The sequence below is a fragment of the Oncorhynchus mykiss genome, chromosome 31, assembly GCF_013265735.2.
Source record: "Oncorhynchus mykiss isolate Arlee chromosome 31, USDA_OmykA_1.1, whole genome shotgun sequence".
NCBI classification, from domain to species: Eukaryota; Metazoa; Chordata; class Actinopteri; order Salmoniformes; family Salmonidae; genus Oncorhynchus; species Oncorhynchus mykiss.
Window position 1 is genome coordinate 16,418,377 of NC_050571.1, and position 15,690 is coordinate 16,434,066.

The 15,690-nt window shown below is 44.2% G+C and overlaps 1 protein-coding gene across 1 annotated transcript in view; it reads right to left on the reverse strand.

Moving 5' to 3' along the window:
* The window catches only part of LOC110504639 (girdin), a 57,438-nt gene extending 42,080 nt beyond the window's left edge, over window positions 1-15,358 (reverse strand). Inside the window, exons 1-10 of the mRNA XM_036970027.1 lie at window positions 15,117-15,358; window positions 14,099-14,247; window positions 13,847-13,955; window positions 13,065-13,134; window positions 12,904-12,962; window positions 12,637-12,720; window positions 12,365-12,505; window positions 11,965-12,113; window positions 11,569-11,650; window positions 11,316-11,474 (exon numbers count right to left, since the gene is read on the reverse strand). Of these exons, the coding sequence (XP_036825922.1) occupies window positions 11,316-11,474; window positions 11,569-11,650; window positions 11,965-12,113; window positions 12,365-12,505; window positions 12,637-12,720; window positions 12,904-12,962; window positions 13,065-13,134; window positions 13,847-13,955; window positions 14,099-14,247; window positions 15,117-15,176 (1,062 nt within the window). The 5' untranslated portion in view covers window positions 15,177-15,358. The remainder of the gene's footprint in view (window positions 1-11,315; window positions 11,475-11,568; window positions 11,651-11,964; window positions 12,114-12,364; window positions 12,506-12,636; window positions 12,721-12,903; window positions 12,963-13,064; window positions 13,135-13,846; window positions 13,956-14,098; window positions 14,248-15,116) is intronic.
* Between the last annotated feature and the right edge of the window lie 332 nt (window positions 15,359-15,690).

Sequence of the window (15,690 nt, forward strand, 5' to 3'; positions counted from 1 at the left end):
CCCCACTAGCACCTATACTACATGTAGAAACTGTAACAATGTCATGACCACCACAGCCCCACTAGCACCTATACTACATGTAGAAACTGTAACAATGTCATGACCACCACAGCCCCACTAGCACCTATACTACATGTATGTAGAAACTGTAACAATGTCATGACCGCCACAGCCCCACTAGCACCTATACTACATGTAGAAACTGTAACAATGTCATGACCGCCACAGCCCCACTAGCACCTATACTACATGTAGAAACTGTAACAATGTCATGACCACCACAGCCCCACTAGTACCTATACTACATGTAGAAACTGTAACAATGTCATGACCACCACAGCCCCACTAACACCTATACTACATGTAGAAACTGTAACAATGTCATGACCGCCACAGCCCCACTAGCACCTATACTACATGTATGTAGAAACTGTAACAATGTCATGACCACCACAGCCCCACTAGAACCTATACTACATGTAGAAACTGTAACAATGTCATGACCACCACAGCCCCACTAGCACCTATACTACATGTAGAAACTGTAACAATGTCATGACCGCCACAGCCCCACTAGCACCTATACTACATGTATGTAGAAACTGTAACAATGTCATGACCGCCACAGCCCCACTAGCACCTATACTACATGTAGAAACTGTAACAATGTCATGACCGCCACAGCCCCACTAGCACCTATACTACATGTAGAAACTGTAACAATGTCATGACCGCCACAGCCCCACTAGCACCTATACTACATGTAGAAACTGTAACAATGTCATGACCACCACAGCACCACTAGCACCTATACTACATGTAGAAACTGTAACAATGTCATGACCGCCACAGCCCCACTAGCACCTATACTACATATAGAAACTGTAACAATGTCATGACCGCCACAGCCCCACTAGCACCTATACTACATATAGAAACTGTAACAATGTCATGACCACCACAGCCCCACTAGCACCTATACTACATATAGAAACTGTAACAATGTCATGACCACCACAGCCCCACTAGCACCTATACTACATGTAGAAACTGTAACAATGTCATGACCGCCACAGCCCCACTAGTACCTATACTACATGTAGAAACTGTAACAATGTCATGACCACCACAGCCCCACTAGCACCTATACTACATGTAGAAACTGTAACAATGTCATGACCGCCACAGCCCCACTAACACCTATACTACATGTAGAAACTGTAACAATGTCATGACCGCCACAGCCCCACTAGCACCTATACCACATGTAGAAACTGTAACAATGTCATGACCGCCACAGCCACACTAACACCTATACTACATGTAGAAACTGTAACAATGTCATGACCACCACAGCCCCACTAGCACCTATACTACATGTAGAAACTGTAACAATGTCATGACCGCCACAGCCCCACTAGTACCTATACTACATGTAGAAACTGTAACAATGTCATGACCGCCACAGCCCCACTAGCACCTATACTACATGTAGAAACTGTAACAATGTCATGACCGCCACAGCCCCACTAGCACCTATACTACATGTATGTAGAAACTGTAACAATGTCATGACCACCACAGCCCCACTAACACCTATACTACATGTAGAAACTGTAACAATGTCATGACCGCCACAGCCCCACTAGCACCTATACTACATGTAGAAACTGTAACAATGTCATGACCGCCACAGCCCAACTAGCACCTATACTACATGTATGTAGAAACTGTAACAATGTCATGACCACCACAGCCCCACTAGCACCTATACTACATGTAGAAACTGTAACAATGTCATGACCGCCACAGCCCAACTAGCACCTATACTACATGTAGAAACTGTAACAATGTCATGACCGCCACAGCCCCACTAACACCTATACTACATGTATGTAGAAACTGTAACAATGTCATGACCACCACAGCCCCACTAGTACCTATACTACATGTAGAAACTGTAACAATGCCATGACCGCCACAGCCCCACTAGCACCTATACTACATGTAGAAACTGTAACAATGTCATGACCGCCACAGCCCCACTAGTACCTATACTACATGTAGAAACTGTAACAATGTCATGACCGCCACAGCCCCACTAGCACCTATACTACATGTAGAAACTGTAACAATGTCATGACCGCCACAGCCCCACTAACACCTATACTACATGTAGAAACTGTAACAATGTCATGACCGCCACAGCCCCACTAGTACCTATACTACATGTATGTAGAAACTGTAACAATGTCATGACCGCCACAGCCCCACTAGTACCTATACTACATGTAGAAACTGTAACAATGTCATGACCGCCACAGCCACACTAGCACCTATACTACATGTAGAAACTGTAACAATGTCATGACCGCCACAGCCCCACTAGTACCTATACTACATGTAGAAACTGTAACAATGTCATGACCGCCACAGCCCCACTAGCACCTATACTACATGTAGAAACTGTAACAATGTCATGACCGCCACAGCCCCACTAGCACCTATACTACATGTAGAAACTGTAACAATGTCATGACCGCCACAGCCCCACTAGCACCTATACTACATGTAGAAACTGTAACAATGTCATGACCGCCACAGCCCCACTAGTACCTATACTACATGTAGAAACTGTAACAATGTCATGACCGCCACAGCCCCACTAGCACCTATACTACATGTAGAAACTGTAACAATGTCATGACCGCCACAGCCCCACTAGCACCTATACTACATGTAGAAACTGTAACAATGTCATGACCGCCACAGCCCCACTAGTACCTATACTACATGTAGAAACTGTAACAATGTCATGACCGCCACAGCCCCACTAACACCTATACTACATGTAGAAACTGTAACAATGTCATGACCGCCACAGCCCCACTAGCACCTATACTACATGTAGAAACTGTAACAATGTCATGACCACCACAGCCCCACTAGCACCTATACTACATGTAGAAACTGTAACAATGTCATGACCGCCACAGCCCCACTAGCACCTATACTACATGTAGAAACTGTAACAATGTCTTGACCACCACAGCCCCACTAGCACCTATACTACATGTATGTAGAAACTGTAACAATGTCATGACCGCCACAGCCCCACTAGCACCTATACTACATGTAGAAACTGTAACAATGTCATGACCGCCACAGCCCCACTAGCACCTATACTACATGTATGTAGAAACTGTAACAATGTCATGACCGCCACAGCCCCACTAGCACCTATACTACATGTATGTAGAAACTGTAACAATGTCTTGACCACCACAGCCCCACTAGCACCTATACTACATGTAGAAACTGTAACAATGTCATGACCGCCACAGCCCCACTAACACCTATACTACATGTAGAAACTGTAACAATGTCATGACCACCACAGCCCCACTAGCACCTATACTACATGTATGTAGAAACTGTAACAATGTCATGACCACCACAGCCCCACTAGTACCTATACTACATGTAGAAACTGTAACAATGTCATGACCGCCACAGCCCCACTAGCACCTATACTACATGTAGAAACTGTAACAATGTCATGACCGCCACAGCCCCACTAACACCTATACTACATGTAGAAACTGTAACAATGTCATGACCGCCACAGCCCCACTAGCACCTATACTACATGTAGAAACTGTAACAATGTCATGACCGCCACAGCCCCACTAACACCTATACTACATGTAGAAACTGTAACAATGTCATGACCGCCACAGCCCCACTAACACCTATACTACATGTAGAAACTGTAACAATGTCATGACCGCCACAGCCCTACTAGCACCTATACTACATGTAGAAACTGTAACAATGTCATGACCACCACAGCCCCACTAGCACCTATACTACATGTATGTAGAAACTGTAACAATGTCATGACCGCCACAGCCCCACTAGCACCTATACTACATGTATGTAGAAACTGTAACAATGTCATGACCACCACAGCCCCACTAGTACCTATACTACATGTAGAAACTGTAACAATGTCATGACCGCCACAGCCCTACTAGCACCTATACTACATGTAGAAACTGTAACAATGTCATGACCACCACAGCCCCACTAGCACCTATACTACATGTATGTAGAAACTGTAACAATGTCATGACCGCCACAGCCCCACTAACACCTATACTACATGTAGAAACTGTAACAATGTCATGACCGCCACAGCCCCACTAGCACCTATACTACATGTAGAAACTGTAACAATGTCATGACCTCCACAGCCCCACTAGTACCTATACTACATGTAGAAACTGTAACAATGTCTTGACCGCCACAGCCCCACTAGCACCTATACTACATGTAGAAACTGTAACAATGTCATGACCGCCACAGCCCCACTAGCACCTATACTACATGTAGAAACTGTAACAATGTCATGACCTCCACAGCCCCACTAGCACCTATACTACATGTAGAAACTGTAACAATGTCATGACCACCACAGCCCCACTAGCACCTATACTACATGTAGAAACTGTAACAATGTCATGACCGCCACAGCCCCACTAGCACCTATACTACATGTAGAAACTGTAACAATGTCATGACCGCCACAGCCCCACTAGCACCTATACTACATGTATGTAGAAACTGTAACAATGTCATGACCGCCACAGCCCCACTAGCACCTATACTACATGTATGTAGAAACTGTAACAATGTCACGACCGCCACAGCCCCACTAGCACCTATACTACATGTATGTAGAAACTGTAACAATGTCATGACCGCCACAGCCCCACTAGCACCTATACTACATGTAGAAACTGTAACAATGTCATGACCACCACAGCCCCACTAGCACCTATACTACATGTAGAAACTGTAACAATGTCATGACCGCCACAGCCCCACTAGCACCTATACTACATGTAGAAACTGTAACAATGTCATGACCGCCACAGCCCCACTAGTACCTATACTACATGTAGAAACTGTAACAATGTCATGACCGCCACAGCCACACTAGCACCTATACTACATGTAGAAACTGTAACAATGTCATGACCGCCACAGCCCCACTAGTACCTATACTACATGTAGAAACTGTAACAATGTCATGACCGCCACAGCCCCACTAGCACCTATACTACATGTAGAAACTGTAACAATGTCATGACCGCCACAGCCCCACTAGCACCTATACTACATGTAGAAACTGTAACAATGTCATGACCGCCACAGCCCCACTAGCACCTATACTACATGTAGAAACTGTAACAATGTCATGACCGCCACAGCCCCACTAGTACCTATACTACATGTAGAAACTGTAACAATGTCATGACCGCCACAGCCCCACTAGCACCTATACTACATGTAGAAACTGTAACAATGTCATGACCGCCACAGCCCCACTAGCACCTATACTACATGTAGAAACTGTAACAATGTCATGACCGCCACAGCCCCACTAGTACCTATACTACATGTAGAAACTGTAACAATGTCATGACCGCCACAGCCCCACTAACACCTATACTACATGTAGAAACTGTAACAATGTCATGACCGCCACAGCCCCACTAGCACCTATACTACATGTAGAAACTGTAACAATGTCATGACCACCACAGCCCCACTAGCACCTATACTACATGTAGAAACTGTAACAATGTCATGACCGCCACAGCCCCACTAGCACCTATACTACATGTAGAAACTGTAACAATGTCTTGACCACCACAGCCCCACTAGCACCTATACTACATGTATGTAGAAACTGTAACAATGTCATGACCGCCACAGCCCCACTAGCACCTATACTACATGTAGAAACTGTAACAATGTCATGACCGCCACAGCCCCACTAGCACCTATACTACATGTATGTAGAAACTGTAACAATGTCATGACCGCCACAGCCCCACTAGCACCTATACTACATGTATGTAGAAACTGTAACAATGTCATGACCGCCACAGCCCCACTAGCACCTATACTACATGTAGAAACTGTAACAATGTCATGACCGCCACAGCCCCACTAGCACCTATACTACATGTAGAAACGGTAACAATGTCATGACCACCACAGCCCCACTAGCACCTATACTACATGTAGAAACTGTAACAATGTCATGACCACCACAGCCCCACTAGCACCTATACTACATGTAGAAACTGTAACAATGTCATGACCGCCACAGCCCCACTAGCACCTATACTACATGTATGTAGAAACTGTAACAATGTCATGACCGCCACAGCCCCACTAGCACCTATACTACATGTAGAAACTGTAACAATGTCATAACCGCCACAGCCCCACTAGCACCTATACTACATGTAGAAACTGTAACAATGTCATGACCGCCACAGCCCCACTAGCACCTATACTACATGTAGAAACTGTAACAATGTCATGACCACCACAGCCCCACTAGTACCTATACTACATGTATGTAGAAACTGTAACAATGTCATGACCGCCACAGCCCCACTAGCACCTATACTACATGTAGAAACTGTAAAAATGTCATGACCACCACAGCCCCACTAGTACCTATACTACATGTAGAAACTGTAACAATGTCATGACCACCACAGCCCCACTAGTACCTATACTACATGTATGTAGAAACTGTAACAATGTCATGACCGCCACAGCCCCACTAGCACCTATACTACATGTAGAAACTGTAACAATGTCATGACCACCACAGCCCCACTAGTACCTATACTACATGTATGTAGAAACTGTAACAATGTCATGACCGCCACAGCCCCACTAGCACCTATACTACATGTAGAAACTGTAAAAATGTCATGACCGCCACAGCCCCACTAGCACCTATACTACATGTAGAAACTGTAAAAATGTCATGACCGCCACAGCCCCACTAGCACCTATACTACATGTAGAAACTGTAACAATGTCATGACCACCACAGCCCCACTAGTACCTATACTACATGTATGTAGAAACTGTAACAATGTCATGACCGCCACAGCCCCACTAGCACCTATACTACATGTATGTAGAAACTGTAACAATGTCTTGACCGCCACAGCCCCACTAGCACCTATACTACATGTATGTAGAAACTGTAACAATGTCTTGACCACCACAGCCCCACTAGTACCTATACTACATGTATGTAGAAACTGTAACAATGTCTTGACCACCACAGCCCCACTAGCACCTATACTACATGTAGAAACTGTAACAATGTCATGACCGCCACAGCCCCACTAGCACCTATACTACATGTAGAAACTGTAACAATGTCATGACCGCCACAGCCCCACTAGTACCTATACTACATGTAGAAACTGTAACAATGTCATGACCACCACAGCCCCACTAGCACCTATACTACATGTAGAAACTGTAACAATGTCATGACCGCCACAGCCCCACTAGCACCTATACTACATGTAGAAACTGTAACAATGTCATGACCGCCACAGCCCCACTAGCACCTATACTACATGTAGAAACTGTAACAATGTCATGACCACCACAGCCCCACTAGCACCTATACTACATGTATGTAGAAACTGTAACAATGTCATGACCACCACAGCCCCACTAGCACCTATACCACATGTAGAAACTGTAACAATGTCATGACCACCACAGCCCCACTAGCACCTATACCACATGTAGAAACTGTAACAATGTCATGACCGCCACAGCCCCACTAGCACCTATACTACATGTAGAAACTGTAACAATGTCATGACCGCCACAGACCCACTAGCACCTATACTACATGTAGAAACTGTAACAATGTCATGACCGCCACAGCCCCACTAACACCTATACTACATGTAGAAACTGTAACAATGTCATGACCACCACAGCCCCACTAGCACCTATACTACATGTATGTAGAAACTGTAACAATGTCATGACCGCCACAGCCCCACTAGTACCTATACTACATGTATGTAGAAACTGTAACAATGTCATGACCACCACAGCCCCACTAACACCTATACTACATGTAGAAACTGTAACAATGTCATGACCGCCACAGCCCCACTAGTACCTATACTACATGTATGTAGAAACTGTAACAATGTCATGACCACCACAGCCCCACTAGCACCTATACTACATGTATGTAGAAACTGTAACAATGTCATGACCGCCACAGCCCCACTAGTACCTATACTACATGTATGTAGAAACTGTAACAATGTCATGACCACCACAGCCCCACTAACACCTATACTACATGTATGTAGAAACTGTAACAATGTCATGACCACCACAGCCCCACTAGCACCTATACTACATGTAGAAACTGTAACAATGTCATGACCACCACAGCCCCACTAGCACCTATACTACATGTATGTAGAAACTGTAACAATGTCTTGACCACCACAGCCCCACTAGTACCTATACTACATGTAGAAACTGTAACAATGTCATGACCACCACAGCCCCACTAGCACCTATACTACATGTAGAAACTGTAACAATGTCATAACCGCCACAGCCCCACTAACACCTATACTACATGTAGAAACTGTAACAATGTCATGACCACCACAGCCCAACTAGCACCTATACTACATGTATGTAGAAACTGTAACAATGTCATGACCACCACAGCCCCACTAGTACCTATACTACATGTAGAAACTGTAACAATGTCATGACCGCCACAGCCCCACTAGCACCTATACCACATGTAGAAACTGTAACAATGTCATGACCGCCACAGCCCCACTAGCACCTATACTACATGTAGAAACTGTAACAATGTCATGACCGCCACAGCACCACTAACACCTATACTACATGTAGAAACTGTAACAATGTCATGACCGCCACAGCCCAACTAGCACCTATACTACATGTATGTAGAAACTGTAACAATGTCATGACCGCCACAGCCCCACTAGCACCTATACTACATGTAGAAACTGTAACAATGTCATGACCGCCACAGCCCCACTAGCACCTATACCACATGTAGAAACTGTAACAATGTCATGACCACCACAGCCCCACTAGCACCTATACTACATGTAGAAACTGTAACAATGTCATGACCACCACAGCCCCACTAGCACCTATACTACATGTAGAAACTGTAACAATGTCATGACCGCCACAGCCCCACTAGCACCTATACTACATGTATGTAGAAACTGTAACAATGTCATGACCGCCACAGCCCCACTAGCACCTATACTACATGTAGAAACTGTAACAATGTCATGACCACCACAGCCCCACTAGCACCTATACTACATGTAGAAACTGTAACAATGTCATGACCACCACAGCCCCACTAGTACCTATACTACATGTAGAAACTGTAACAATGTCATGACCACCACAGCCCCACTAGCACCTATACTACATGTAGAAACTGTAACAATGTCATGACCGCCACAGCCCCACTAGCACCTATACTACATGTAGAAACTGTAACAATGTCATGACCGCCACAGCCCCACTAGCACCTATACTACATGTATGTAGAAACTGTAACAATGTCATGACCGCCACAGCCCCACTAGCACCTATACTACATGTATGTAGAAACTGTAACAATGTCATGACCGCCACAGCCCCACTAACACCTATACTACATGTATGTAGAAACTGTAACAATGTCATGACCGCCACAGCCCCACTAGCACCTATACTACATGTAGAAACTGTAACAATGTCATGACCACCACAGCCCCACTAACACCTATACTACATGTAGAAACTGTAACAATGTCATGACCACCACAGCCCCACTAGCACCTATACTACATGTAGAAACTGTAACAATGTCATGACCGCCACAGCCCCACTAGCACCTATACTACATGTATGTAGAAACTGTAACAATGTCATGACCGCCACAGCCCCACTAGCACCTATACTACATGTAGAAACGGTAACAATGTCATGACCGCCACAGCCCCACTAGCACCTATACTACATGTAGAAACTGTAACAATGTCATCAATATTGAGGGAGCTCACCTTCTGTAAGCCCATCTGCAAACACAGAGGGAAAGTAGCTTGGGAAGGGGCTATGGGTTGTTTTTGGGAAGGGGCTAAGGGTTGTTTTTTGGAATGTGCCAAGCATCAGCTGTGTGGCTACAGTTGACAGTAGAGTTGGTGTGGTGTGGTGTGGTACCTTCAATTGTGTCTGTCAAAAGTGTGTGGTGTATAGGTGCCGATACCTTCGGTAGTGTCTCTGTGTACTAAACAGTGTGTGGTGTATAGGTGCCGATACCTTCAGTAGTGTCTCTGTGTACTAAACAGTGTGTGGTGTATTGGTGGTGTAGGGGATACCTTCAGTAGTGTCTCTGTGTACTAAACAGTGTGTGGTGTATTGGTGGTGTAGGGGATACCTTCAGTAGTGTCTCTGTGTACTAAACAGTGTGTGGTGTATTGGTGGAGATACCTTCAGTAGTGTCTCTGTGTACTAAACAGTGTGTGGTGTATTGGTGGTGTAGGGGATACCTTCAGTAGTGTCTCTGTGTACTAAACAGTGTGTGGTGTATTGGTGGTGTAGGGGATACCTTCAGTAGTGTCTCTGTGTACTAAACAGTGTGTAGTGTATTGGTGGAGATACCTTCAGTAGTGTCTCTGTGTCCTAAACAGTGTGTGGTGTATTGGTGTCGATACCTTCGGTAGTGTCTCTGTGTACTAAACAGAGTGTGGTGTATAGGTGCCGATACCTTCAGTAGTGTCTCTGTGTACTAAACAGTGTGTGGTGTATTGGTGGTGTAGGGGATACCTTCAGTAGTGTCTCTGTGTACTAAACAGTGTGTAGTGTATTGGTGGTGTAGGGGATACCTTCAGTAGTGTCTCTGTGTACTAAACAGTGTGTAGTGTATTGGTGGTGTAGGGGATACCTTCAGTAGAGTCTCTGTGTACTAAACAGTGTGCAGTGTATTGGTGGTGTAGGGGATACCTTCAGTAGTGTCTCTGTGTACTAAACAGTGTGTAGTGTATTGGTGGTGTAGGGGATACCTTCAGTAGAGTCTCTGTGTACTAAACAGTGTGTGGTGTATTGGTGGAGATACCTTCAGTAGTGTCTCTGTGTACTAAACAGTGTGTAGTGTATTGGTGGTGTAGGAGATACCTTCAGTAGTGTCTCTGTGTACTAAACAGTGTGTAGTGTATTGGTGGTGTAGGGGATACCTTCAGTTGAGTCTCTGTGTACTAAACAGTGTGTGGTGTATTGGTGGTGTAGGGGATACCTTCAGTAGAGTCTCTGTGTACTAAACAGTGTGTAGTGTATTGGTGGAGATACCTTCAGTAGTGTCTCTGTGTACTAAACAGTGTGTAGTGTATTGGTGGAGATACCTTCAGTTGTGTGCGAGTGACATCCAGGCTGCGTAGTCTATGAGTGCAGCTCTGTAGTTCTGTCTGCAGCTGCTCAGCTCTGCCTGCACGGTCACGAAGACAGTCCAGCTCGTCACGCAACGCACGCATTCCCCGCACCTCACCTTGAAGACTGCGGTTCTGCCCAACACAGACAAGATGGAGGTGAATTCAGGGGAGGACAAAAGTAAAGTTCCGGTACAGTTACTGGTAGTGCTGCTACAGAAAATCTTACCTCTTTCTGAAGTTTCTTCAACTGCTCCTCCATAGTTTGAACTTCCTGCTTGTAATCCAATAGTTGATCTCCTTTGTCTTCCCTATAGAAACAGATGTCATTATTTCGATAGTATTGTGCTACTAAACCACAGACATCTTTTACAAAATAGTCCTCTTCCAATTTAAAAACCTTTAACACACACACACAAACTTGCCTTTGTCTTCCCTAGAAATGGACGACATACTTCTAACAGTTACCAGACATGCACACAAGGACATGACAGTCTCACACACACACACACACACGCACGCACGCACGCACGCACGCACGCACGCACGCACGCACGCACGCACGCACACACACACACACACACACACACACACACACACACACACACACACACACACGTCTTACAGTTCTTGTTTGAGGAATCGTAGTTTGGCCCTGCTGTCTGCTAGCTGGACAGCCAGACTCTGGGGCAGCTCCTCAGTATGACCACCTGGGAGCGCCATGAGAGACTCAACCTGCTGGACCTCGCTTGTCCAACACAACTCTGCTATCCTCTGAGGGGGGGGGGGGGGGGGGGGGGGGGGGGGCAGCAAGAGGTGACAGGTAGGTGATAAAATCAGGACCAGGTTCTGTGTGAATCTGTTAGTGTAAGAAACCCTTAGAGCCTTTTAAATCGAGTTTGACACAGTGACACTTTAACTGGGAATACACTCTCCTATAAGAGGCTGAATGGCTGAAAGGCCTGGTTTGTAATTCAATTCCTCTTCTGTTGTTCTGGACATTATTTGTGAGTATGTGTATGTACCTCCAGGTGTGTGTCTCTCTGTGCCAGCAGGCCTTGGATCTGTCTGGCCATGGAGCCAAACAGCACCTGTAGCTCCACCTCCTCCAGCCCTCCCAGCTCCTCCCACTGCAGAGGCAGCACTGCTCTGGGGTCCTGGGTCACCTGCAGGAACAACAGTTTCTTACCTCTCTATGGTAATAACGGTATTTGACTGAGCATTCCGGGACAAAATGGCAAACTTGTGGTGAACGTTAATGGTGGATATGGGTAGATGAGTAGGGAACTGAACCGACCTCCTGGATACAGTTGGCAATGGACGTTTGAGTCTCGATGTCCAGCGACTGGATTTGCTGTATGAATGTTTCCTTCCTCTCACACTGTTGCTGACCAACAATGAGTAGTCAGTAAGGTTGGTAAAGTTACAATTGCAGTGTGTGTGTGTGTGTGTGTGTGTGTGTGTGTGTGTGTGTGTGTGTGTGTGTGTGTGTGTGTGTGTGTGTGTGTGTGTGTGTGTGTGTGTGTGTGTGTGTATGTGTGTGTGTGTGAGAGAGAGACATCACCTGTATCGCACATCCCAGTAAAAGCAGTAGCAATCTCCTCAACTCCTCCACTGCTGCCTCTGCAAGTTACAGCTCTTATGACTATCTTGTTCCCATCACACTCTCATAGACAACATAGAAGGCCAATCAGAGATACTGTACTTTTAACAGGCTCTTTTTACCTGTTAGGGGGTCTTGCCCCAAAATGGCAGTGTTTGGAAGAGGCATCAGAATCAGCTGCTGTAGGTCTTCCTATAGACAGAATGACAGGGTTTGAGCAAAGAGAGAGCTTGAAGGGATAAAAATATTGATTGATTGTAATTTCCCTAACCACATTGCAGTTGATACTCAATCAACATTGAAATGACAAAATCTTCCACTAGCATCCTGTTGGCCAGTTCAGATTAAAATACAAACACAGACGACGTTAGTGGGGAAAGTAGGGCTACTTGTTCACGTCTGTTCTATGTAGTACAATGGCTATATTTGGTTCTCAGACACAAGCCCTGGTAGAGAGAAATGAGGCTGCAGAGTGACCACGTGCTGATGGTGTTTTAAGGTTCCACAACACAAAGCAAAAAGTGAAACCACAAGAAATAAAATGACATAGTAGGACCACCAGACATGACAAAATTATTGTCATGACAAACAGTCCTGTCAATAAATTGTATCCAAAATATTTCTGAATATTCCCTGAATATTCCTTGAAACTCACTGGTGTCCCTCCCATGATAATCAACTGTTCAGAGGGTTTGAATGACTTAAGACTTAAGACTCATGTTTTTGTGTGTTTTTTGTGTGTTTTTGTGTGTTTTTTGTGTGTTTAATGCATTGTATCAGACTTAAGTTAATTTCTCAGAGAGATTTGACTGGATGTCTCCCTAGGCTTAAGTCTGGACCTTGTACAGTAAATTGCTCTGACTAAGACATGATTGTGTATCAAACACGACAAAAATAACAATACCTGGTAGAAGGCCCTGAGGTGTCGGTTGAGGATGGAGAAGTTCTGGACTCTGAGAATCTGGTCGTCTCTTCCACTGCGGTACAAATGCTCCAGCTTCGGGTTGGGGTCTCTGGGAATGACAGACAGACAGACAGACAGACAGACAGACAGACAGACAGACAGACAGACAGACAGTAAAAATAAAATGTATTTAATTGAACACACATTCATTTAGACATAAAATTTGAAGCCTCTGAAAAAGTGTGAACTTACATGATCCTCATGACCTCGTTGAGAAAGATCCCATTGGTCAGCCTCAGGTAGCGGTCATGGGAATTCTGGGACGTGTAGTCCACGTCCATGTACTGGTTGTAGAGCATGACGTTGTCCTCCCTGTCCACTACACCATCAAAGAGCTGTACCTGAGGGAGGATGGATCCTATTAAGAGCTCTATTCAATCCGTAGAGCTGAAGATCCTCTTTATAGCGCGATTGACAATTAAAGGCAATGTTCCGGCAATCGCGGATACTGCACTCACGGTAAACGCTGAATACATTGGCTCAATCTTAAATTACCTTTCAATGTGAACCATGCCGGATTAGGGTTTTCCTGGGCTAGGCCATCATTATAAATAAGAATTTGTTCTTAACTGACTTGCCTAGTTAAATAAAGGTTAAATAATATAAATAAGGGGGTTTCGCTGCTAATATAGAAAACTGTTATCTAGAATCTGTGGTGTAGATCAATGAAAGCAGAGATGGTCATATTTTACTGAAAAAAAAACAGGAAAGGGAATAGGAAGTGACCTCTATAAGGAAAAACAACAACAGACATTCTAAGAGCCAGGGTATAGGAAGTGACAGCTACAAGGAAAAACAACAAGAGACATTCTAAGAGCCAGGGTATAGGAAGTGACAGCTACAAGGAAAAACAACAAGAGACATTCTAAGAGCCAGGGTATAGGAAGCTGTGAAAAGGAGAAGTTAGAGAACTAAGTGTTGTTTGCTGTCCTTTTCATGTGACAAACATTTTGACAAGCATTTGCATCTGATTCAAGTTCAACTCAATCATGTTTGTTATAACTCCTGTAAATAAAGAGCAATAAATGATTCATAAAATGGCATGATCTCATGTGAGAAAAAAATCTTATTTACAAGTTGTTTATGTACAGGATTTTAATGTGTTGGTACTCCATAAAAGCATGTTTTATTAAAGACTATTCATCATCATGTATATCTAGGCCTACTACTGTAGAATCTTAAAGTGATTTAAATAAGCTTTCAAACATACCCAAGTCACCAACGCACTTTCCATGAATTCTTCTAGAGATGCCATTATGTTAGAGTCCATGGTGTCACATAAAGAATTTACAAACTTCTATAGAAATATAAATCAAATATATCCTACATCAGAGCAATTCTACTAAAAAGTGAAAAAGAGAATCCATCTTGCGTTAAATCAAGTGGTTTGACATTTCTGTTCCCCTGTTCTCCTCTTTCTTCCTCTATTTCACTTTTTCAGTTAGTGCTGGTGGTGATGACTGTTCTCCTAGCAGCAGGACATTAAAACTGGCATGATCGCAGATTTATTCAAAAAAAATAAGAGTCCCCCTGCAAAGACATGCTAAACTTTGGGAAGATCTAGTGCCGTAGAACTGTTTTTCACAGCACTGCAACCACCTTTGAAAAATAATATTGATCATTTGGCATATTTCATTTTTTATATTGTATTATTTATGACAGAATTTATTTTGAAAGTTTACACAAATAGTGGTATGTGTAGGTTGACTGTTTCAACATGTTGTTACTTTACAGCCTTATTCTAAAATGGATCCCAAAAAAAATCATCAGCAATCTACACACAA